The 22,803-nt window shown below is 41.6% G+C and overlaps 1 protein-coding gene across 6 annotated transcripts in view; it reads left to right on the forward strand.

The window, feature by feature from the left end:
* The first annotated feature begins 13,082 nt into the window (after positions 1–13,082).
* Positions 13,083–22,803, forward strand: part of Adcyap1 (adenylate cyclase activating polypeptide 1) — a 396,079-nt gene continuing 386,358 nt past the window's right edge. For 3 of the 6 annotated variants that reach the window (XR_007348879.1, XR_007348880.1, XM_048806481.1), the window contains exons 1-5: positions 13,084–13,708; positions 14,059–14,169; positions 16,307–16,438; positions 16,925–17,023; positions 18,124–18,264. Coding sequence is in view for 4 of the 6 variants with exons in the window: in XM_048806481.1 (XP_048662438.1) it covers positions 14,060–14,169; positions 16,307–16,438; positions 16,925–17,023; positions 18,124–18,264 (482 nt within the window). In the remaining 2 variants the exon portion in view is untranslated. Of the gene's footprint in view, positions 13,709–13,845; positions 14,170–16,306; positions 16,439–16,924; positions 17,024–18,123; positions 18,492–19,361; positions 20,785–22,803 lie in introns of those variants that run through there. The other 3 variants (XM_048806478.1, XM_048806480.1, XM_048806479.1) reach the window with 3 other exon arrangements.

Here is a 22,803-nt window from a genome sequence, read left to right on the forward strand (position 1 = left end):
ATATATACACATATACATACATACATATATTTGGTTTCTGTGTAGATGGAAAATGAAAGTTGCCTAGGCTACCATGTGGAACTAAGCTCTGTTGATAAAGGCCCTGACTTTTTCACAGTACCAGATCAACTTCAAGGGAAATTCTTCTTTCCAGGGTTATAGTGGTAGGAATGGGGTTGGTGGTGGGAGTCCAAGTTTCATCTGTGTTTGTTATCTATGCTTTTCCTGTAATTCACATACCAGGGGAAGGTGAGAAATAAGATTAGTATTCTCTTCCATCCTGACCTCCCCTTTTGGTTCCAGGTTGGGTATTTTTTTTTTTATTTTAAAAGTAAATTTATAAGCCAGGTGTGGTGGCGTATACCTGTAATCCCAGTGGCTCTGGAGGCTGAGACAGGAGGATAGCAAGTTCTGAGCCAGCCTCAGCGAAAGTGAGGTGCTAAGCAACTCAGTGAGACCCTGTCTCTAAATAAAAGACAAAATAGTGCTAAGAATGTGGCTCGGTGATTGAGTGCCCCTGAGTTCAATCTCTGGTATCCCCTCTCATAAAAAGTAAATTTATAGTATTTTCATTGTTTTAAAAACTAGTATATTATACATAATAGTAAGGTTCACTTTGACATATTTCTAAGTGCGTATAACATAGTTTTCTACATTTTAATCCCCAATACAGGATGGGTATTTCTTCATGTGTTCTGCTGCTGAGTTAAATGTTCTGGTCCTGAATGGGTCTGAGAAACAGCAATTCATTTTCAGCTGCTAGAACATAGCTGTTCATGGGGCCTCAGGTTGCAGGAGCCAGTTGCTTGTGATTTTAAGGTGAGGGAATCTGCTGTTCAACAGGGGTTGGCCTTGTTCCCCTTGTCCTCATTGTGCTTGTGTAATTGAAAGGAATTAGGTTTTAGGAAACAATTTTTTTCCCCAGTCTGTTGGCTCTTCTGATTCAACTACTGCCAACAAATAATTAGGCTGGGTTTCATGGATAATCCATATTCATGGCCATGTGGCGTATATTTAATGATTACATGCAAGCTTCAAGGAATGTCATGACTTTTAAAAATACAATTGTTTTATTAATTCTTCTTAACTTATTAATCTATAAATTATTCCTCTATAACAATGTGTTATTGCTTTACCCAGTTTTTTGAGCAGGCTATGGATACATTTAATAGGTGAGAATAAAACTTTTTATTATGGTTTAACATCATGTTCACAAATCTTGTTTATAGCTTGATAATTTTTTACCCATGGGTATACTCATACAGTTCCCAAAGGCTAACTCCTGACCATACCTGGTCAATATCTCTGATCCAAAGGTACTCACTGTACTTCTGTCATTGCAGGTCATTAACGGAATAAATTTTAACCGCTTTGTAGATTTCTATCTAGGAACCTGCACGTTTTTATTTCAAAGTGGTGTGGCTCTCTCTTTTTTGCAGTACTGGGGGTTAAGTGAACTCAGGACTTTGCATGTGCTAGGTAAGTGCTCTCTCATCAAGATACATGCCCAACCCTTTTTATTTACTTAATTGACTTTTGAAACAGGGCCTTGCTAAATTGCCTAGGCTGGCCTTGAACTTGTGATCCTCCTGCCTCTGTCTCTTGAATAGCTGGGATTACAGGCATGCTTCACCACACCTGGCGTGGTATAGCTTTCAGGAGAGTTGTTACCAGTTATGAAATCTTTAGTGTATGTGTTCATGCCCTCTAAGACTCTGGGGGTAAATCTAAGAGAAATCAAGCTGCAGGTAGATAGACATACATTTTAATTTAATTGTTCAACTACTGGGAAGAATCTTCTGTATGCTCTGAGAGCAAGATAACTGAGGATGACTGTGTGCATGCATGTGTGCAGTATGCTATTAGTAATATAAAGATATAGCTGTTCCTTTATTGCCTATTATGGAATGGAAAGAGAATGGCCTAGGTGAAACCTGTGTTAGGAGAGTGAATTTTGCAGGCCAAGTGATATAGCTTTCAGGAAAGTTGTTACTAGTTACTATTTGTAAGCACAGTGACTTAAAAACAAAAACAAAAACAAAAATAACAATTTGCAAAGCTACTATACCTCCCATTCATGCCTAGTGTATTAGGTAACAGCACACTATCTATCTTTGTGAGTGAAAAGTGCTTACTCCTGAACCTGCCTCCTTTAATGGGGATGTTTACTAGAGGTTTCAAAAGATATATTATGGTGGTTGTAAGCATCTCCAGGTATTTTTTGAATGAAGGTGGTAATGGACGAGGAGAGAGGAGCAGACTTATACAGCTCAATGCACAACATACAAAAATGCATTTCAATTTTGGTTATTTTGATTATGAACTTTTTGATGAAAAAGAGTTTTTACAAGTCTTATGTTGTTAACTGACAAATACTTGCTGATCTTTTTATTTTGTCTTGGCTTCAGATGTGGAGCGTTCTATTGATGACAGTTGTATATACAGCGCTAGAATGTTGCCTTCAAAGTTCTGGTTGCTTTATATGTAGCTATACAAAATAATACTGTTTACATAAGTCTGGGCTTCTTAGCTCAAAAGATATTTGTTTCACATTTTTTGGGGGTGGGGTCACTGTTAAGTAACTTTTGCCCAGCAAAAGGTAGAATTATTCCAGCTTTAAAATAGGTGTTTATATCTAGATAAGGGGCATTTGAGGAGGAAAGACAGATGGTCCTGCCTTCAAAAAGTGGCTGATTTTTTTTTTTTCAGAGCTGAGGATTGAACTCAGGGCCTCACATATGCTAGGCAAATGCTCTACCACTGAGCTATATCCCAGTCCATGAGACTGATTTTTTGAGTGGAGTCTTTACAAAATTGAGAACCTGTGTCTCCAGGCACTATCAAGGTATTCCTCCTGAAACAGCTTGTGGTCTCCTTTTGTTTTCTGTCCATTACTCTGAGTCATGCAGTTTTCCTAGATTTTTTATTTATGTAGCAAAACATTTGCCTTCTTGGGACTGCCTTATTTACTAGGTGTCTTTCCTGTGACCCTCCAGGAAATGGCTGTCATACACTGTTGCTCTAGAGTACATAAAACACTTAGCTCTACATGCATCACTCAGTCTGCATGCCAACAATCAGCTCGTGCAGTAGTTTGTTGTCTTAACACACTAGAAAAGCATCCGAAGATAGCAGAACACTTAAAAAGTATTCAAGTTAGCAATTAGCCTAATACATTATACCCTATATCCACTGATGTTCAGCATGTCTAGATGGCTGTCTTTTTTTTTTTTTTTTTACGTTTAAAGATGAAAAGTGATGGCAAAACGGAAGTTGAGAGTGTAGGTATAAAATAGAAGCTTTGTCTACACACTTGGGTGGAAGCAGACTTTCCATTATTTATGATGAGCTTTCTAGAAGCCAGACAGAGTGCATTAAAGGGCCCCTGAGTACTTCCCAGCATCTCCTGGGAAGTATTTTCCAGCCCCTCTTGGGAATTATTTGCGCCTTTCTTTGGAGAGGGAGGTTGGTTTCTTAGATGGAACAAAGTACCACAAACTAGGTGGTTTACAACAACAGAAATTATATTACAGTTTTGAAGTTTAGAATTCTAAAATCAAGCTGTTGAGCCATGCTCCCTCTGAAACCTGTAGGAAAGGGATCTTTCCTTTCCTTTTCCAGTTTCTGGTAGCCTCAGACATTCTTTAGTTTGTAAAAGTATAAACTCCAATCTTCACATAATCTTCTTTTTGTGCATTTCTATGTTTATGTCTCAATTTCTTCTTTTCATAAAACCAGTTACACTGGATCAGGTTCACCTTAGTGACCTCACCTTAACTTGATTACATCTGAAAAGACCCTGTTTCTAAAACTTTCACTGAAAGATGTACTTTGTGGAGGTGAGGGGGTCTCCAGTCCTTGGTCCTGCAAAACATGACAATGAATTGGATCATACAGGAGCCAAATTTGAATAAACCACAAGCTAGATCATTCTCCTCTAAATAATGTAGAATAAACTAGATTTCCAAGATCCAGTTCAACCTCATTCAGAACAAATTTGATTCAACACATTCAATTAATCTTATCAGTAATGACTTACACACAAGATGATTCAATCTATACCTTGGAAATGGCCGCCCTGGATGGCTGAGATGCTTGATGCTCTCTATTCTGTGTTGTTTTTTCTCAGACCTCATTTTGCTAAGCTTGCTCCCTTAAGTGTGGATCCACTTGTTTCTCTTTCTCTTTCTCCCCACCTGGTTTGCTTTTAGCTTTTCTTCCAAGCACAGGTGAAATGTCAGCATGATAAGACAAATAGCTCAGCAAAAAGCAGAATAAACTGTCACAAAGAGGAAGTTCAGTGTTATTAGCCATGTAATAAAAAAACTATGCATTAGACATATATTTGAAAATAAATCTGTAATTTTTTTATTCTGAAAATATTCATTTAAAAACTTTAAGAAAAAGATGAACAAACTTACAAAGAAAATAAACACAATCTGGGTAGCCCTCCATAATTCCAACACTAACAATGACCATTTTACTATTTTGGTATAGTATATAGGTCCTTCCAGATGCATAGGTATAAATTTTTTGCTTTTACAAAATTGATATTGTATTATACATGTGGGTTTATAACCCGCTTTCTCTCTCTCTTTCTCTCTCTCTTAATATCTTTATTTTTGTTTATTTTTTTTTTTTTGTGGTGCTGAGGTTCAAACCCAGTGCCTCCCTCACATGTGCAAGGCAATCGCTCTGCCACTGAGCCACAATCCCAGCCCCACTTTCTCTCTTTTTAATGAAACATATAAGAATCTTCTTATGTCATTAAAGATTTTTCTACAGCATCATCTCATTTCACCTTTCTATAGTAGAAATTATGATCCTTTGTAGGGGTGTATTAAAAGAAATTTGATGGATTCCCTCTTACGTGACATTTTAAGGTTTATTCAGTATTTTTATTAAAATCAATGGTGCCAGTTAATCTTTGGACAAATCCACACTTGCTTATTTCCTCAGCATACATTCATAGAAATAAAATCAGTGAGTTAAATTTATGCATAATTGACAAACTGCTTTCTGGACAAGTTGGATCAATACATTTTCTGCCAGCAGTGCTTGAGGGCATGTGTCCTAGCATGTTTAAAAGTACAACATAGTAGAATATAACAAACTGATTTGTTAGATTTTTAAAATGATGATTTTTGTGTTTACCTAGCATGCATGAGACCCTGGGTTCAATCCCCAGCACCATCAGAAGAAAAAAATGATATTTTTATTTATACTTGTGTGACCAAAGGGATAAACATAACCACATAAATATAAAAAACCCCACATTGTTATGTAATTTCCAGTGAAAAAATATGATACTGGCACAACTGCCTGTCCACTTGGGGAAAAAAAATATGTTCTTGAAGATTTTTTTTTTTTGCAATTTTGTTGTCCATTCATGTTTCTAATTACCAACTTTACATTTATGTAATTATATTTTCTTTATGGATAAATGTTTTTCATATTTTGAAGTCCTTATTTTTATTATTAATTAATTTTAAAAATGATGCCTACATTTTCCCAGTGCTTTCATGGATGTTGTTTAACTTCTTTGGATATTTTCTTTTCTTTTCTTCCTTTTTTTTGAGATAGGATCTGTCTATGTTACCAAGGCTGGCCTCCAACTCCTGCACTCATAATACTCCTGCCTCAGCTTCTTGAGTAGCTGGAACTACAGGTGTGCATTCCTATGGTTGTAGATTTTAACAAAGAGAAATTAAAAATATTTAGTCAATTTATTATTCTCTTCCTTTATGATTTTATTTTAATTACCAGACTTAAAATTTCCTTCACAATTCTAAAATTATGTGTATATACTTTTAAAGCATTTTTGTGATTTTCTTTTACATTTTATATCTTTAATCCCTTTGGATTTATTTGATTCAATGCAATTTTTCTCTTTTTCCAAATGAAGTCACTTTCCCCAGTATTCTACTCTTCCAATTGGAAGTGGAATACTAATGTTTATTTCTTCATATTTATATACTTTGATCTACTTATTCCTTTGATCTATTATTTAACCAGCACCACACTGCTTAAATTGCTGAAACTTTATCACATTTTAAAATTCCTGTGAGTGTAATCTCATTTACTACTTACCACTTTTAAAATGTTCTTGGAAATGATACTTACATATAAGTTCTTTTATTGTAAAATGTCAGGAAAAAAGTGAGAACAATTGGGCAAACTATTGCCTTATAAATGATGTTTGGTTAATCAAGTGCTTTAAAAAAATGATAACTTGTAAATAGTGGTAATTCTGTAGTTACAACAGGGAGGGCAACTGAGAGAAGACTGATTTTGGGAATAGTCAGCCATGGGTTTGAAACCTGACTTTGTCATTTGTTGGCTGTGGGTTGTGGGTCAGTTACTTCACTTTTAAGAGACCTGGTTTAGTCATCAGTAAAAATAGGGTTAATAGGAGCTGGGTGTGGTTCAGTGGTACAGAACTTGCCTAGCAAATGCTGGGTTCTATGCCAAGCAACACACACAGAAATGATAATCATGTTTTGTCTTACAGGGAAATAAGAGGATTAAATGAAAAAATATTTGCTAACACAGAATATCACTGCTATCAAAGAAGGAGCTTAATAATGTTAATTTCCCTTCCCTTCTACTGGTCTAGGATCTACTGTTGTAAAACAGTTTTTAATACACATCATCTCATTTGACTCACAAAAGTCTTGACTCACCAGCAATCATAGGGCTTCTGTAGTATTGAATTACATGATGATTTAATAAGATATAGTGATCTTATAGTGGACGTTAAAAGATGAACTTTAAAATAGTGAATTTTTAAAAACTTAGACCCATCACTAAAACTTTAGCTACATTCTTAAGTATGGGATCATTTTAAACAATGACTCGGGACAGCAATATTTCTAACCTTTTGAACAACTTAGTGTATGCAAATAAGAATATTCAGTATACTATTAATGCCTTTGTTTTTAGCAGCATACCTATTCTTCAAAAGAAAAACTTAATAAATATGTGATATGTTTGTAGTTTTAACTTAGCCAATTTCAGTGATGTTAAGAGCAGTTGATTTCTATTACTTTAAACACATTTTTTTTTTAGTTGTAGATGGACACAATATCTATTTCTACTTATTTATTTTTATGTGGTGCTGAGGATTGAACCCAGGGCCTCACACATGTGAGGCAAGCACTCTATCACTGAGCTACAACCCCAGCCCTAAACAAAATTTTTGATTGGAAAATTAATAAGAAACTGATTTTCTTCTCAATTGTCTTAGATTAAGGCTAATATTAAACTAGTTATTTGTATCTATGACAACTCTAGAGAAAATAAATACTTAAGCCAGCATAACATACTATGGTCATAAAGATTCTCTGGAGTCATTAAAATTCGACTTTGAATTTGGATAAGAACAGTGTCTACGAAGAAGACTGTTGTGAGGGGAAAGAACCCTGTATGCATTAACCAGGTATTGTTGTTGTCTTTTCTGTTATTAACTAGGGAATAGCAACATCATACAGTCCCTTTGGAAGGAAAGATTTAAAATAATTTAAAGCAACAATAATTAAAAATTTCATTCTGGGCTCCATGGCACAGGCCTGTAATCCAAGTGGCTCAGGAAGCTGAGGCAGGAGGAAGGTGAGTTCAAAGCCAGCCTCAGCAAAAGTGAGGTACTAAGCAATTCAATGAGATCCTGTCTCTAAATAAGAGAGAAAATAGGGCTGGGGACGTGGCACAGTGGTCGAGTGCCCCTGAGTTCAATCCCCAGTATAAAAAAAAAAAATCAAATAGTAAACTTATGCCAAGTATAATTGTATTCCATGCAGAGGATAGTTTTTTTTTTTTTTTTTCATGCCTGTATCTACTTGGGTAGAGAGAGAGATTATTTAAAAAGTATTTGCATGGGCTGGGGGTGTAGCTCAGAGGTAGAGTACTTGTGTACCATGCGGAAATTGGGTTCTATCCCCAACACTACAAAAAGAAAAATAAAATTATTTGCAAAATTATTACCAAACAAAGTTAGTAATAAAAATAATGGCAAAGTTTTTACAAAATTATTACAAATAGATATTTAGAACTGAATCTGAGCCTACAGGGCAGATATCTGGGAGGTTGTCAACTCAGAGCAAAATCCTCTTTTGATTTTCACATAAAACCTTGTTATTTATATACAGATCTGTCTTTCAACATTTTCAGAAGCTATCTCAAAAAATCATTTAGGATATTGGGTTTCCTGGCTCCTCTCCAAGTTCTTCCTCCCGCATTTAAGTCTTCCTGAGCAGAGGATTTAGACTGAAGTAGAAAGCTTTCTTCTCCTAGATTTTTAAGAGATGTTTTAGAAATCTCAGGAAAATTTGGCATATGCTTCACAGTGAAGTCTGGGGACTGTATTTCTGGTTCTCAGTTAACTAATGTTCAGAGAATTAGGACTTAGAAGAAGCATGGATAAGGGATACTTGAAATCAACCAAACTTACAGCAAAGGTTACTTACTGGTTTGTGTTTTTTGGGAGTCTGATTTGTGTCTTAAAACAACTAGCAAGGTTTCTTGGCCCTGTGAATATGTAATTCTGTTCTTGAATTAAAGAGAAACACTTTGCTCATGTGGTTTAGAAAGGTTTCCTTTTCTGGTTGTTTTCAGAGTGTGTGAGGCACTACATTGTGAAGGTCAGAGAAGTCATGACACACTGTGGGTAAGCTCATCAGCTCCTTACTTCACAGTGAGTTCAGAAGAGCATGAGGCAGGCAGTCCAGTAAGTGATGGTCATGATGTTCTGCTGCAGAACATTTGGGTTTCCCTACAGGTGTAATCAGTATGAAGTGAGTCATTAGTCATCACATTTTCTGGAAGAGTCAGAAGAGAAAAAGTTTAGGGTGAAATTGAATACAATGTTATAATTCACTTTTGTCATTCATAGAAGAGGATGATGTTCTGCATCAAACTTGTTTACTGTAGCCTGGTTCTTATGCTAAGAACTGACTAGTAAAGAACAGAATGAGACTGTATGGTTTTCCCATTCTTGATTTATTATTACAGTGGGCACTGCAATAGGAATTACAATGGAAATGTGTGAGGATGCTTTGTGCAAACATGTCCTTTCATACGGTTTTAAAAAATCTGATGGGGTAGGTTATGGAGATAGTGGTGGTAAAGGGCACTGTAGAGAGCTAAGTGGCCAGTGAAAGGGATGTGATATGTGGAAACTATGAGTACCATGAGTTAAGTGGGCCAGAAGGAAGGTACTGGGAATTTCCTTACTTAGGGAACTGGGCACCCATTCACTGGTCTGCTTAAAGGCTCAAATGACTTAGTTGATATCACTGATTTGCAATATGTGGGCTAAAAGGGAGGAGCAGGAAGGTGATTTCCATGCAACAGAGGGAAATTAAATTTCCCAGGCAGAGATGGTTCAAAAAGCAGAGATTTGGCATAGACAAGACAATACAAGTACTATAGTATTTGCTAATGTTGTGAAACCATCTGCAAATTCAAACTGTCAGTAAATATACCAGATATATTCCTCCTGCTTCAATACAAATATCTACTTCTTTGTGGGCTAAAGAGTTTACTGAATGGAGGTTTGAGTCAAGGTTCAAGGCTTGAGCATCAGAAAGGTAGATGTGCCAGGAATTTTTTTTTTTTTTATCCAAAATGGTAGTGTTGACCATTTTGGATAAAAAAATATTTTCACCTCTGGACAATTGATGGGATGAAAAGGAGTTGATACATTAGAGACTTGAAATACAGGGACTTTCATGATTTCCAACAAATATTTTCATACAACCTGTTCCTGGAAGGTCAAGGTTTAGCCCCAAAGGTCTTGGGTCATTCTGCCTCCCGGAGGGCACAGGTGAGACCTTTCCACACTGAAGATTTCCCTGGTTCCTCTAATTTTTCCAACTCAACATTCCTTGTGGGAAAAACTTCACCAGTCCGGGAAGTCTTGGAGGAGGGTGTATGGGTGAGAAGTGGGGGTGTTGGAAAGAAGACTTGAAATTCCTTCGTGTTATCTGCAAATAGAAAGTTCTACTGTCCTCCCCAACCCTGTGCCCCCCCCCCCTTTCAATTATATATAGGCGATCAGGAGGTTTCTCTCATGCTCTTAATCTCAGTTACCTTAGGAAGATCTAAAACCCCCCTTGGGAGAGAAACTGAGTAAGAACAAAATAGTATTAGAAGGCTCTTCCCCCTTGTTTTGCCCTTCCCCATTCTCCTAACTCCTTTCCTTTCTTCTTTCTCCCAGAAAGGGCCCTTAGTGGAGAGGCCTTTGGATCCATAGCCCAGACTCCGCCCTACACCTCCAGCCAGGCTGCCATCTGCATTCGTAATTAACAAGTGTACCTGACCGGAGTTTCCTACCCTGTTCTCATTGGGACACCTCGTGCGTGTGTGCAGGGTGGCTCCCAGTCTCTCTAGCCTGGCGTCTCGGGCTGATGGGTGCCCTCCTCCTCGACGCTCCGGGAAGAGCCCAGACACAAAGCCCTCCACACTCCCGCCCCAGGCAGCCTTAACCCTCCCACTCTTGGGAGGAGGAGTTGGGGGAGGTAGTTTTGGTCTTTTGAGACTTCACTCTCCATCCAAAAGAAAGCCGAGATCTGGGTGGAGGCTTGAGCAGGAGGGCTGCAGCCCCAGGCTCCCGCAGTTCACAGACCCCTCCCGCCAGTGCTCAGCTTCTAGTTCCTCCACTCTTTCCGCGTTCTTGGCCTCTGCGGGACCAGGGGCCCAAGGCCAGAACTGTCAAGATCAGGAACAACTCCTCGCTAAACTCGCCTAGTTAGACACAGCCCTTGGCAATGGGGGGGGGGGGGGGAATCGACCGGACGATCCTGCTGGGGGTTTCAATATCCTCAAGCAACTGTGGGGCGGGGCTGGTGAGTCTTTAGATTGAGCTGAGCAATAGATTATGGGTCTCCAAAGCCTGATTTTTCTGAGGCCAGTGATCAAGGCTCTCAAGTCCTCTGCTTATACTTTTATTCCAGCAAATGGGCTCCCGGCTTTAGGCTTGTGATTTTGGGGTGCTGGGCCCCGAGTTCGTATAAGCGTACCTCAACCGAGAGGAGTGCAAGAGGCCACAGCTTTTGTAAGCTAGAGAGACATGGTTCAGATCTCTAGGGGCCCTTGGAATCAGCAATTGAACCACCTCACCAAGTTATTCTTGTTTGTGATTTTCCCCCTTTCATAGGCCGTGAAGTCAACAAACTCCCCACACGGTGGCTCCCTTTACTAAAGCTGAGTGAATTGCACAAGGAGTCTTGGAAATTTTCAAATATTTCTCCAGATTGAACTCATTTCGGAATTCGCGTGGGAGGAAAGAGTAAGGATTTTAATGGGGTTCACCTTTGACGTGAAGCAAGGCGGAAGACAGGAAAGCCACAGTAGGTAATAGCTTTTGGGCGCTTTAGTAAGAAAGGCTTCTCTGCTTGATTATCCGGTGGTGTTCACCGCAGGCTCTTTGTGTGGGAGCAGAGGCAGAACTGAATAGCGAACACACGCATGTAAACACTCCGACATAAATCAGCGGACATGTGCAGCCAAGACAAAGAGATTCATCCCTATGTAGATATATTTTAAGTTTTATTGAAGGCAGGAAGCCTAGAGCATAGCTAGGAAGAAACTGAGGAAGCAGGCAATTTTGGTCCACTCCTGGCCAGGAATAAGTACAACTTTATCTTCTTGGAGGAAGTATTAAATCTCAAATAAGAGCGGGAATGGCATTGAGAATGAGAAGCATTATGTTTTTGGAAAAGCATACAGAACTAATACAGCTTATTTGAATGTTAGACTCAAATCATAGTAACAGGAAACACTCCCACTTAATTGTCAGACTCTAATTTTTGTGTTAGATCCAAATAATTAAAATGCACATTAATGTTATGGATGTGATTCCCTTTAAAAGGAAGTAGACCCGAAATCTCTTACTGGAGTAAAAATTTATGAATCTTCTTGATTACAGGGACTTGGAAGTTCAGGGTGAATGTGCTCTTCCCTTATTGCTTTTCTCTTCATACGTCATTTTCAGTTAAAAAAAATTAACCATTCCCAAGGGAGGGATTTCTATTAGAAATCCTCAGCAAGTGAACTTGTACTGGGAATCCTCCTGTTTTCCAGTCTGGCTGTATTTCCCCAAACAGAATTCAACTTGTAAAGTAAGTGTAAAAAACATTTCTCACCACCAAACTCTTAAAATTTCAATTCTTGTGGAAAACATGATGTCGCAGTTTCAATTTTTAAAATCAGTAAGAGCCACAGAAAGTGCGAAGGTGTACAAACAGGAAAAAACTAGAGATCCAGGACTGAGAACAGATTTCTCTTTACTGAATTCTAAGGCAGGGATGGAGATGGTTGTCAGCATTAGGACATTCATGAACATTGCAAGGGTGTTGTATCTAACAGCAGAGTGATTTAGACAATGAATTGCTACATTAATAGCACCACTGCCAAGTCTTCAGATTGAGAGGCTCTGGTGAAAATTAAACTGGTGGCAATTTTCAACATTTGTAGCATCTGCGCCCAAACAGTTCAGCACCTAGAGTATGGACAGCTCCACAGGCCAGTTCCTGAAGCGCCTTAGCTCTAATCAATCTACTGGTAGCCAGATTGTCAACCACAGCCAGACGCATTAGAAATTTACTGAAAATCCTCCAAGACTTCCCTTTAAAAACAAAACGACTTCCACATTTAATTGTCTATTTGAAAGAACATACGCAAGAAATTAGGAGATCTAAATTAAATTTATTAATAGGAGAGCTTGATGGTGCTTCATTCCAGAGATCAGAGCTCCCATTGGTAAGGCTTGATGAAAAAGTAAAAGAGAAACAGTAGGGATATAGTTAAAAACATAACTTTTACCCTCCTAGAAATTCTACGAATTCTTTACCTGTCCTTGAGAAATGGGTGAAATTGAAAACCATCAAAATAATTGGACTTCTTAAAAATTGGATTGTATGAGTGAAAGGTGTTTATGAGAAGTCGATGACTCCGGATCTTATCATCCTAGAGGACAGCACAGAATAGTTAATATGTTCCTTGAGGGACTGGGATGCTGACGTCTTTTTCTGATACTCGATCATTACGTGACTGAAAAAAAAAAAAGAGGAAGTCACTTCATGAATAAAAATCGGAGCGCAACAGTGCAACAAAATATTCTGTACTTAAAGGCAAGAGGCAGACAGATGTTGACAAAGAGGGTTCTCCTAAACCATGTTCGGGTAGATTTTTTGCTAACTGCATATATAAATACGAGCAGACGTCCGGTCACCTCTGTAACCACCGGCAGCAGCAGAAGAAGCCGCATCTTCAGACGCAGCCAGAGGGACCTCATAGCAGAGAAGGAGCTGCCTGACTCTAGAAGCTGCCTGACCGGGCAGCCCGGCTGCACGGCCGGCTCTCTCTTTTTCCTTCCTCCCCTTCTTTGACTTTCCCTCTTTTCCTCTATCACTTGCTTCTTTCCCTCGGCGGACTTAAGCGCCACTCCGTTCCCCCTCCCCTAGGCTCGTCGCTTCCTCTTGATTATACATCTCTCCAAGTCACGCTCCCTCCTAGTTCTGAGTCTACAAACTTTTGAACGGATACTAGCCTCAGCAAACAAGTCCTCCAGCTCCTCCTGCTCATTCCTGCGGCTTCTCCTCAGACACCAACGCCAGACGGTGATGCCTCTCGGGTTGTGATTCCAGCTCAGAAACTTGAAGGAGCCCTTTGCCCGCCATCCTTTTTGGCAGCAAACCCTCTCATAGCAGCGGTAAGAGTTGAATAATAAGGGGGGAAAAAAATCTCACCAAACCAAACGACTCACTTGACTGCTGATTTTTTTTTTTCTTTTTCCCGCCAGCATTGGCATCAGGGTACGAATTAGCTTTTCTTGTACCAGGTCTGTCTAGTTATCGGGAGCTGGGTGTATGCAAACATGTTTTCTTTCTAACTATAGCAATCGAGAAGTGGCAGGGCGCGCGCTGGCTGTCGCTAAGTGGTATTCAACGCAGGGAGCAGAAGCTGCGCTCCCTCCCCCTGCTCCCGGAGTTTCTTGGGGTCGCAGGGTAGAAGGCCAGGGGCGTTCTCACGGTTGTGTGTCCTCTTTTCCATCCTGCGCAGAATGACCATGTGTAGCGGAGCAAGGTTGGCCCTGCTGGTCTATGGGATAATAATGCACAGCAGCGTCTACTGCTCACCTGTCGCCGCCGGACTCCGGTTCCCCGGGATCAGGTAGGTGCTGGGCGCCTGTGTTGAGCCGGGGCTTCCCTTTGCCGAACACTTTCTGACGGTCGCCCTCCTTCAGTTCCCCGGGTACAGGCTACTAAGCATTGTTCCCCGTATCCCCAGTTCTCTCTGTCAATCTTGGCTGGGCCCGGGGTCCTGGCCCTAGCTAATCCTCAGGGCCAGGCAGGCTCCACAACGGCTCGGCACCCCTCCCCCAACCTTACGCATTCCTGGGACCCGGGTACCGCGAGTGAGCTTCCGAGTGTTGGAGAAACCTCCCTTCCTCCAACCTGGCCCGAGGGGGGGCAGGGCAAGGTCCCCAGCTTGGCTTCTTTTACCTATTCTTAGGACGAGTTCGGAGAACATCGGTTCCCAACGCTAGTCAGGGGGATGAATGTGAAGCTCCCTGGACTTTGCCTTGTTACAGCGCTTTCTGATTATTGGGGCGGGGTCTCTCTCCCCTCCGCCCTTCCTCTTCACCTCATTCGAATTCTTTCTCCCCAAGAGCTTTCTTTCAAGGGATCCATGTTCCAATTGCATTTTGTGTCCCAGACTGTCTTGGGGAGGGCAGTGTTGGCAGTTTATTATGGCTAAGAAAAAGCAACTTGAGAAAAGAACAAGAATGAGCCTGCGAGGGAGGGGGAGAAACGGATGCAAAGAAGGAGGAAGAGAAAGCATGCGGGCAGACAGCCTTGCCTAGCCCAGGGTGGAGGAAACCTGGCTTTTTTTCTTAACCCCCGGTTTCTAATCGGATGGCACAGCCCGGGTTCCCCATCGCAGCCCCAGAGGACCCCCACCGATGTGCGGGATAGTGAAAACGCGTTGGGCAGCGCAGAGTCTCGGTGGCACTCCGGGCAGTGAGGAGGGCAGCTCTTCCCAGCCGCGCCCAAAACGTTTGGCTCAGGGGGCGGCCGACCGTTGTTTTGGCGGTAGAGATGGGTTCTAGCTACAGTGTTAGGATTCCAGCCTCTAGGTACAGGGCAGGACAAAAGTGGTTAAAAAGACCTGGTTCGGGAGTACCAGGGCCAGGGCTGAGGCGCGTCGCCAAGAAAAGACGGGGTGTGGCGCGTGCTGAGGGATGTGCTTGCCTTGGTCTGGCCTCTCCAGGGATGGAGGAAAGGCAACCAGAGTAACAAGTAGGACTCCAGCCCTGACTAGGGAGAGCTACTTGTCCTGGTAGAGTCTCTCCAGCGGCCCAAAGCGATGGGGCTTTGTGCTTTAACCCACCTCTTCTGCCCCATATCAAGGATGGAGGCGGTAGGTGAGGGAGACTGTGACGTCCCCAGGTACCCGCGATGTCGGTCCCCTGTTGACCTGTGCTCTGGTGTTGAGATGGGGTCCCTCCGCCCCGCCATCACTAACAGATTAGCGTTAACTATTTATTTAGTGTACTTAAAAGCCTTCTTATTTCACCTCCAGCTATTTTCAAAGTTGTGTATGCCTGGCACTTTCCCGGGGTGAGAGGCACCGGAGGGCGTGTACACAACACAGAAAGAGCCGCCACCAAACCGGCTAAGTTTAGGGGCATCTATTATTCATGTTCCTGCCAGATCCTTTCAGGCCCAAAATAGAAGCTGGAGGTTCTCCGTGACCTACATCCGTGCAGGGAAGGGCTCCCCTGGGCTCAGAGGCTCGGGTGGGGGTGGCTGCCAGAGTTAGCCGCCACACATACCACCCCCCCTACCCACCTAGCCTCTCCATTCGGCTCTGGGCCTCTCCCCCTTCGGGTCTTCGCGTTGGTCAGTGTCTAATCTCCTAGAACTTTTTTCGTCCCAGACTGTTAATACTTTGGGGAACCTCGGGTGCTGGGAGGGGGCAATTCTTTCTAGTGGCCAGGTACGCATGATTAGCAGAGACTAAAGTAGACTAAGGTAGCATGATTAGCAGAGACTCGGTTTCCCAGGGCTCCTGCAGGGCAACCCTTTTGCCAGCAGAGGGGTGGGCAAGCTTCCTCGTGGAGTAGGAATTTCGGTTGGATGTAGTTCCCTCCTCCTTACCATTATCCCCACCCCTGCCCGGGAAGAAAAGACAGATCTCTTTAGGGGACCTTTAAGAGGAAGGAAAATCAGTGCGATCTCCCCTCTTTGGGTCCTCGCAGAGCTGGGAGGACTTGTAATGACCACTCTTTCTGGCTACCTCGCAGTCCTGAGGATGAGGCTTACGACGAGGACGGAAACTCGCTGCAGGACTTTTACGACTCGGACCCGCCGGGCGCAGGGAGCCCCGCCTCTGCGCTGCATGACGCCTACGCTCTCTACTATCCAGCGGAGAAGAGGTACGTCCGGCGCGGCCTCCGCGGCAGCCCTGGACCACGAGCCCTAGGACCAAGGTGGTGGGTAGGGGTAGGGTGGTGGCCCACGGAGTACGTCCGTTTTCATGAAAGTCCTAAAGTCTCTCTTTTGCCTGGCCCGATCCCACGAGACCGAAGGGAAAATAGGAGCGGGAGGATCTGTGTGGACCTAAGGACCGCGTAGGGACCGAAAGGTCTGTGCCCCGAGGAATGTCAGTGAGTGCGGGCCTCGGTAGATGGGGAACGCAGACTCCTGATCTGCCACCTTCCCAGGTCAGATCTAACTCTAGATCCCAGCATTCACTTTCGGGAACTTCTTAAGAGAGTTAGTCTCAAGTTCCTTGCCTCTAGGCGTTTCCCGGTCATCCTGCTTGAATGCCGAGAGGCGCGCGCGCCCAGCAATGGGGTCTTGGGCTGCCACGGTGGGGGCGCGAGGCAGTGACCATGGGCATACATTTTGCCTCCCGTTAGAGATGTCGCCCAAGGGATCCTTAACAAGGCCTACCGCAAAGTGCTGGACCAGCTGTCTGCCAGGAAGTACCTGCAATCCCTCCTGACCAAGAGTGTGGGGTAAGAGTTGGTGAAAGAGTTAACCCGCGCGCAAGGGTGCGCGCGCCGGGGTGGGTGATTGTGGAACGCGCGCGGGGTGGGAGGGGCAGTTTCTACGTCTGTGCGTACAGGTGAGGATCGGGGTGCGTCTGAGCCCTGCCGTGTGGGGGTACTCGCCGCCAGCAACAGGCAGAGGTTTTGAAGTGGCATGTTAAATTTGACAGGAGAGACGGAGATCAGGTGAGAGCGGAAAAGGGAAGGAAAACGGCGGATTTTGATCCGTTTTGAATGAAAAGAAAGAGAAACCAAACGAAACCCCCTAGTCATTCTAAACCTTTAAGGTTCTCGGGAGGATTTGCTATAATTTCCAATGAACGCGACATTTTTTCGGGGGAGGGGCATTGTGTTTATTATAAATTCAAATCGAAGTAAACAAATCACTAAATTTGGACACTTAGGGAAACAGTTTTTGCTCACGCCAGACAAACCCAGAGCTTAGGGCTTGCGTGAAGCCTGCCTCAGCAGAAGGCAACATTTTAATAAAGCTCACGGGAAAACAGATTACATTTTCGCAATGAATAATTCATGCGGTGAAAAATATTGCCTACAGCCTGTCGACTTATATTATTATCACGTTTTTCAACTTAGCGTGCGGAAGGAGAGGAGTGCTTGTATTTGACTAGGAAATGCGGGATCGATATAAACACCAGGGTAGCAGCCAACGTGGCATTTAGGGCCTTTTGGTTATTTTCTTTGTATATCGGGGATGAGAGGAACAGTTAGGGAAATCGAGGGCAATCGTAACGATGGCCAAATCTTAAAAGGCAGCCTTTGGAGAGACTTAGATCACGGGTCATCTTCCCTGATCTCTTTTGGGGGGGGGGGGGCTACTGTAGGAATTGGTGCCTGGAAATCCTGGGTGGTAGGGAGGGCCTGGGGGGGCTTCCATCACAGCCCTTTCCAAAGCCGCTCCCCGGCAGAGAGAAGGCGGCGCGGTGGCCAGTGCGAGCCCCTTGTCCCCCCCTGGAGACTCCCGCGTGGGGTGGGGCGCGTCTGCTCCCGCAGGTCTTGAATCTGTATCTCCCGCCTGGTCACCCTTTTCCCGACCCCTGTCCTTGCAGTGGGAACCTTGGCGGCGGCGCGGAGGAGGACTGGGAGCCGCTCTCCAAGCGCCACTCGGATGGAATCTTCACAGACAGCTACAGCCGCTACCGGAAACAAATGGCTGTCAAGAAATACTTGGCGGCCGTCCTGGGGAAAAGGTATAAACAAAGGGTTAAAAACAAAGGACGTCGAATAGCGTATTTGTAGCGATGAGTTACTTACTACCCTGTGTATACAACCCTGACACAGTGAAAAGTCGTTTTCCAAACTGACTGAAGTCATCGCTCATGTGTTCTATCCAAACATGTATTTATGTATGAAGTAAAGCCATTAAATGAATATTTTGATAATAATATTGTTTTTCTTTTTACAAAGCACTAGAGAATGCACAGATATACTTTGTGGACCAATATATATTATAAATATATATATTAAGAATATATATAAGTATAATAGAGAGCAACTCATACAAAGTGTGCACAAGGATTGAAAATTTGCCTGAGCTGTTTATGTTTTTATATAAAATAAATAGAAAAATAGACAATCATTGTTTTGAATATTACTCCTATTTTTGTAAACTGGAATTAAAAGGATAGTATTTTTATCCATGACAGGCCTGAAGATATTAATATTGACCATTTGCTACTGTACATAAACAATGATGCCCTGCTCCAGGGGGATTTTGAGGTAATGATTTGGAGAATTGCTGGAGGGCATTCTTTCCCAGTGAGTCTCTGGGGCAGGCTGCTTCAATCCCAGCCTAATATATTCAAGTGGGCACTGTCCCACTGGCTGGGTGGCAATTCCAATATTTTCGCTTTCTTTGATTCTACTTTTATGTGTATTTGTCTCTCTTCAGACTCTCAGCCCAGAAGGAAAATTCTAATAAAACAACAGCTCAATCCAAATTGTGCTTCTCCCCAGAATTGATTCCCTTCCCTGGATGAAGAGTGAAGGGACTGTACAGAGAAGGGGAGCTTGGGTAGGAAGCTCTCTTTTCTGTACTTCCTGATTCACCAGGGAACCAAATATCCCAAGGCTAGGGCAATTGGAACAAAAATGAAGGAAATAGAGGTATATTGGAAGAGGCAGAGCATAAGGCAGTAGGAGGAGACCCTGGAGCGGGACTGGTATGAGGCTCCCCAAGTCTGGGAAGCTGGGAGTGAGTCCAGTCCCACCACAGGTCCACTGCCTGCCTGATTTTTGGGTGCTGGGTATTGGAAACGGATGCAAAGTACAATGTGTTTTTCTCCAGTGCTGTCCATGCTTCTCATCTTGTGAAATGGCCAGGATTCTCCCCACCTCTGAACCCAGCTCTGTAGAAGCCACCCTTTTCCTTTGTGGTTTTTCTGAAGACCCTTTCTTCCCACCCTCCTGCACTGTTTAAGTACTGTTTACCATTTTTTTTCATTCACTTATCTTAAACTTGTGAATGCTTCTGTTTTTTGTTGTTGTTTGATGCAAGCAGTTATTGTAAAGTTTAGGAACTCCTGTGTAGCTACCACTAAGTAATTATGCACTAAATATGAACCTTTTGTTTCTTGTTTATTGAGTTTGTAGGTAAAATGTATTTTTCTACATTATGGCTTATTGCTTAGTAAAATTTATTTCATAAAACCAATCTTTGTCATAATAGAATGTGTAGTGTTCACATGTTGCTCAGTTTTACTAACTGATAAATCATTTAAACCTCATCTTTCTATGTATGAGTACTATCTTATATCTGTGGTCAAGAATGAGGTAAGCAAGCTCCCTAAACTACCCTTGTATCCTTTCTTGGCTAAAGAAAGCATGTCTGTTTCCTGTCAATTCCTTGAACATATAGAGTAATCTTTATAAACAAAAGAACCTTCACCCAGCAACCAGATCAAGCAGCAACAGATTAACCAGTCAGTCCATCTCCCAAATTTCAGGCACAAATTTTTAGGAAAAAAAGAAAAAAAAGAAAAAAAAATAAGCATTAGTTTTTAAAATTTAAAGGATCTTTCCTTTTCCTTTATGGATTTGATCAGTATGAAGTCAGACATCAAAGAAAACAATTGTATTTGCATTCCCAAGGCGGGATGGATGCTGCCAGGAGATCACATTGCAAACAGTAAAAACAGAGAGGCATTCGATCTATGCCTGAGTCCTGCGTATAGGATCAATCTTTCTTGAATTCCGCAGTCTGCTCAGGCAATGTGACACGGGATGCAGTTTGCAGCTTTAGTGCCTTTCTTCGCCTTTTAAATCGCCACGAATCACAGATGGCTATTTAGTGGCCCTATAATGCTGCAACACATCAGCTTGCATTTTAGTCTTAATTATTTGTTTCTTGGATAATGGGCAGAGTTTTCTGTATTTGTGTCAGCTGTTAGTGGTGAAATAGGGCTCTAGTTAACCTTTTATTTATGAAGTCTAATTTAGTGTTCCCGTGGCTAGTTGCAAGCATTTTACAGTGATCACCCAGTTTAATCTTTTGTATACTTTTTAGAAATGCCAAGAGCCTTACTAAACTGGAGCAGATTTATGATATAGTGATAATTTAGGTAGATGTTAGTCTTGAAGCTCTTATTTTGTGTGCAACTGATTATCAAAACATCTTAACCAAGTATTATTACACACATGATATCTATAACTAGGACTTTGATAACTGTTATATAAAGTGTGTAAAATTTGTATGAATAAATTTTTGTAAACAATGCAACTTGGTCTAATGTTTGGAGAAAAAAGACATTCAGGAAATAACTACTTTAAAATCTTTTAAAGTACTATATTTCTTTAGCAGTCATAAGATTTTTCATGTCTGGAATATCTATGTAAGCATCCACATATTTTCAGAAACTGTACTCTGATATCTGCTTGATGGGTTACTGGATTCAACTAAAAATTTAAAATAGCTGTTCAGATGGAGAAGCCTAAGAAGACATTAAGCTCATAAATAGGCATGGATGTTGGAACATTTATAAGACATACTTTAATTTCCATCCCCTAGTGTGTATACACATTGCTCCATATTCAGAAAGTTACTAGGGAGTGGTGGCAGACAATACTGGAGTATTAGTTATACTTCTAAAATAGCTATCTAACATTGTTCTTTTTACAAGTAACTGTATACTAAATGGGTCTTGATAAAATTTTGTATGAAAATGATTGACATCAGTTTTGGAGGTTTAAAAATGTGTTCAGAGATACACAAAGTTGTCTCTGACTAACATGTTGTAGGTAGATGGAACAAGAACTTGATAAAATAAGGAGTTAACTAGATAGACACCTTTAAAAGAAAATGTATTTTGTCAGGTATGGTGATGCATGCCTGCAATCCAAGTGGATTGGGAGGCTGAAGCAAGAGGATTGCAAATTTGAGGCCAGCCTCTGCAGTTTAGGGAGGCTTTGAGAAACTTAGACAGACCCTGTCTCAAAAAAAAAAAAAAAAAAAAAAAAAAGGCTGGGGAGGTGGCTCAATCCTGGGTTCAATCCTCAGTCCCCTCACAAAAAAAAGTCATTTGTGAATTAGTTTTTAAAATTTAAAGGAACTTTTCAAACAAAGCCTTCACATGAAATTCCCATAAATTCCCAAGTGGTGTTTATTTTGGAGCCCTCAACTATTTCTGGGTTTAAAAAAACATTGTACTGAAAAACACTTTAAGTCTTATCATTTAATTTAAAATGTCCTAACTTGAATTCTAAAAATGTATTCAATTAATAAATCAATAAATATGTCACAATAGTATTGAAGGAACAGCAAGGGTTCAGAAAGTATTTTTAGAGCTCAGCAGTTGAGGCCCAGAATCATATAGGGAGGAATCCATAATAGAAATCCCATTTGTAGTCAATTTTTAAAAAAATGAATATAGTCAGTTCACATTTACATTGGGTTTTATTGGATAAGGAGTTTGTCTTCCCCATTTTAGCCTGCCCCTCTCCCTGCCATGTAGTCCTCCTATGGTAAATGGGAAAATGAAGAAACATAATTTATTTGCCTGAAGGATAATGACTTGTCAAGAAAATAAAGATAAGCCCCAGACTTGACTAATACCAAGTGAAGTTCATATATCTGGCAAGTTGCTATATTTTCTTACGTGGGGTAACTCCAATTGTGACTTTTCTTAGGAAGACGATGTAGTATTCAATAATCCATGATATGTGCCTTATTGCTGCTGAGGCTGGGAACACACTGATCCAACCCAATATAAATTTATCAAACAACCTGAAATGGGCCAGGCAGGCTGATAGAAAGAGCTTGACTAACCCCTGGGAGGAAGGTAGTATTTTTCTGTAACAGTCATCTGGGAGATTTACTAACAATGCAAATTGTAGGGTTCCATCAGAACCAGTGAATCTGCATTTTCAACAAAACTCTACATGAATATGCACGCAAATTTGAAACTACCTAGATTTTAAATTTGGTGACATACATAGGCACCTATATATGCTGAGGCTGGATTTATTTTTCATATTGAATAAGTAACACTTCACTGTCCCAGCACACAGGAGTAAATATACTAGTAAGCCACATTCTCCCAGAATGGACATTAGGCTCTTGGACAATTGCAGTATTTCCTTCAAGTCATTAAGGTCACTAGTTAGTGTTATTTTTCTTCTACATTCTAGTTGGACCTCTCTGTTACAGGCACTTTTGGAAGGAGAATGACCCTCCAGGGTATAAACTATTCCATCACATGACTTGGGAAAAATCAATGCTATCATGGAGAGAA

Source organism: Marmota marmota, unplaced genomic scaffold (genome assembly GCF_001458135.2).
Source record: "Marmota marmota marmota unplaced genomic scaffold, marMar, whole genome shotgun sequence".
Lineage (NCBI taxonomy): Eukaryota > Metazoa > Chordata > Mammalia > Rodentia > Sciuridae > Marmota > Marmota marmota.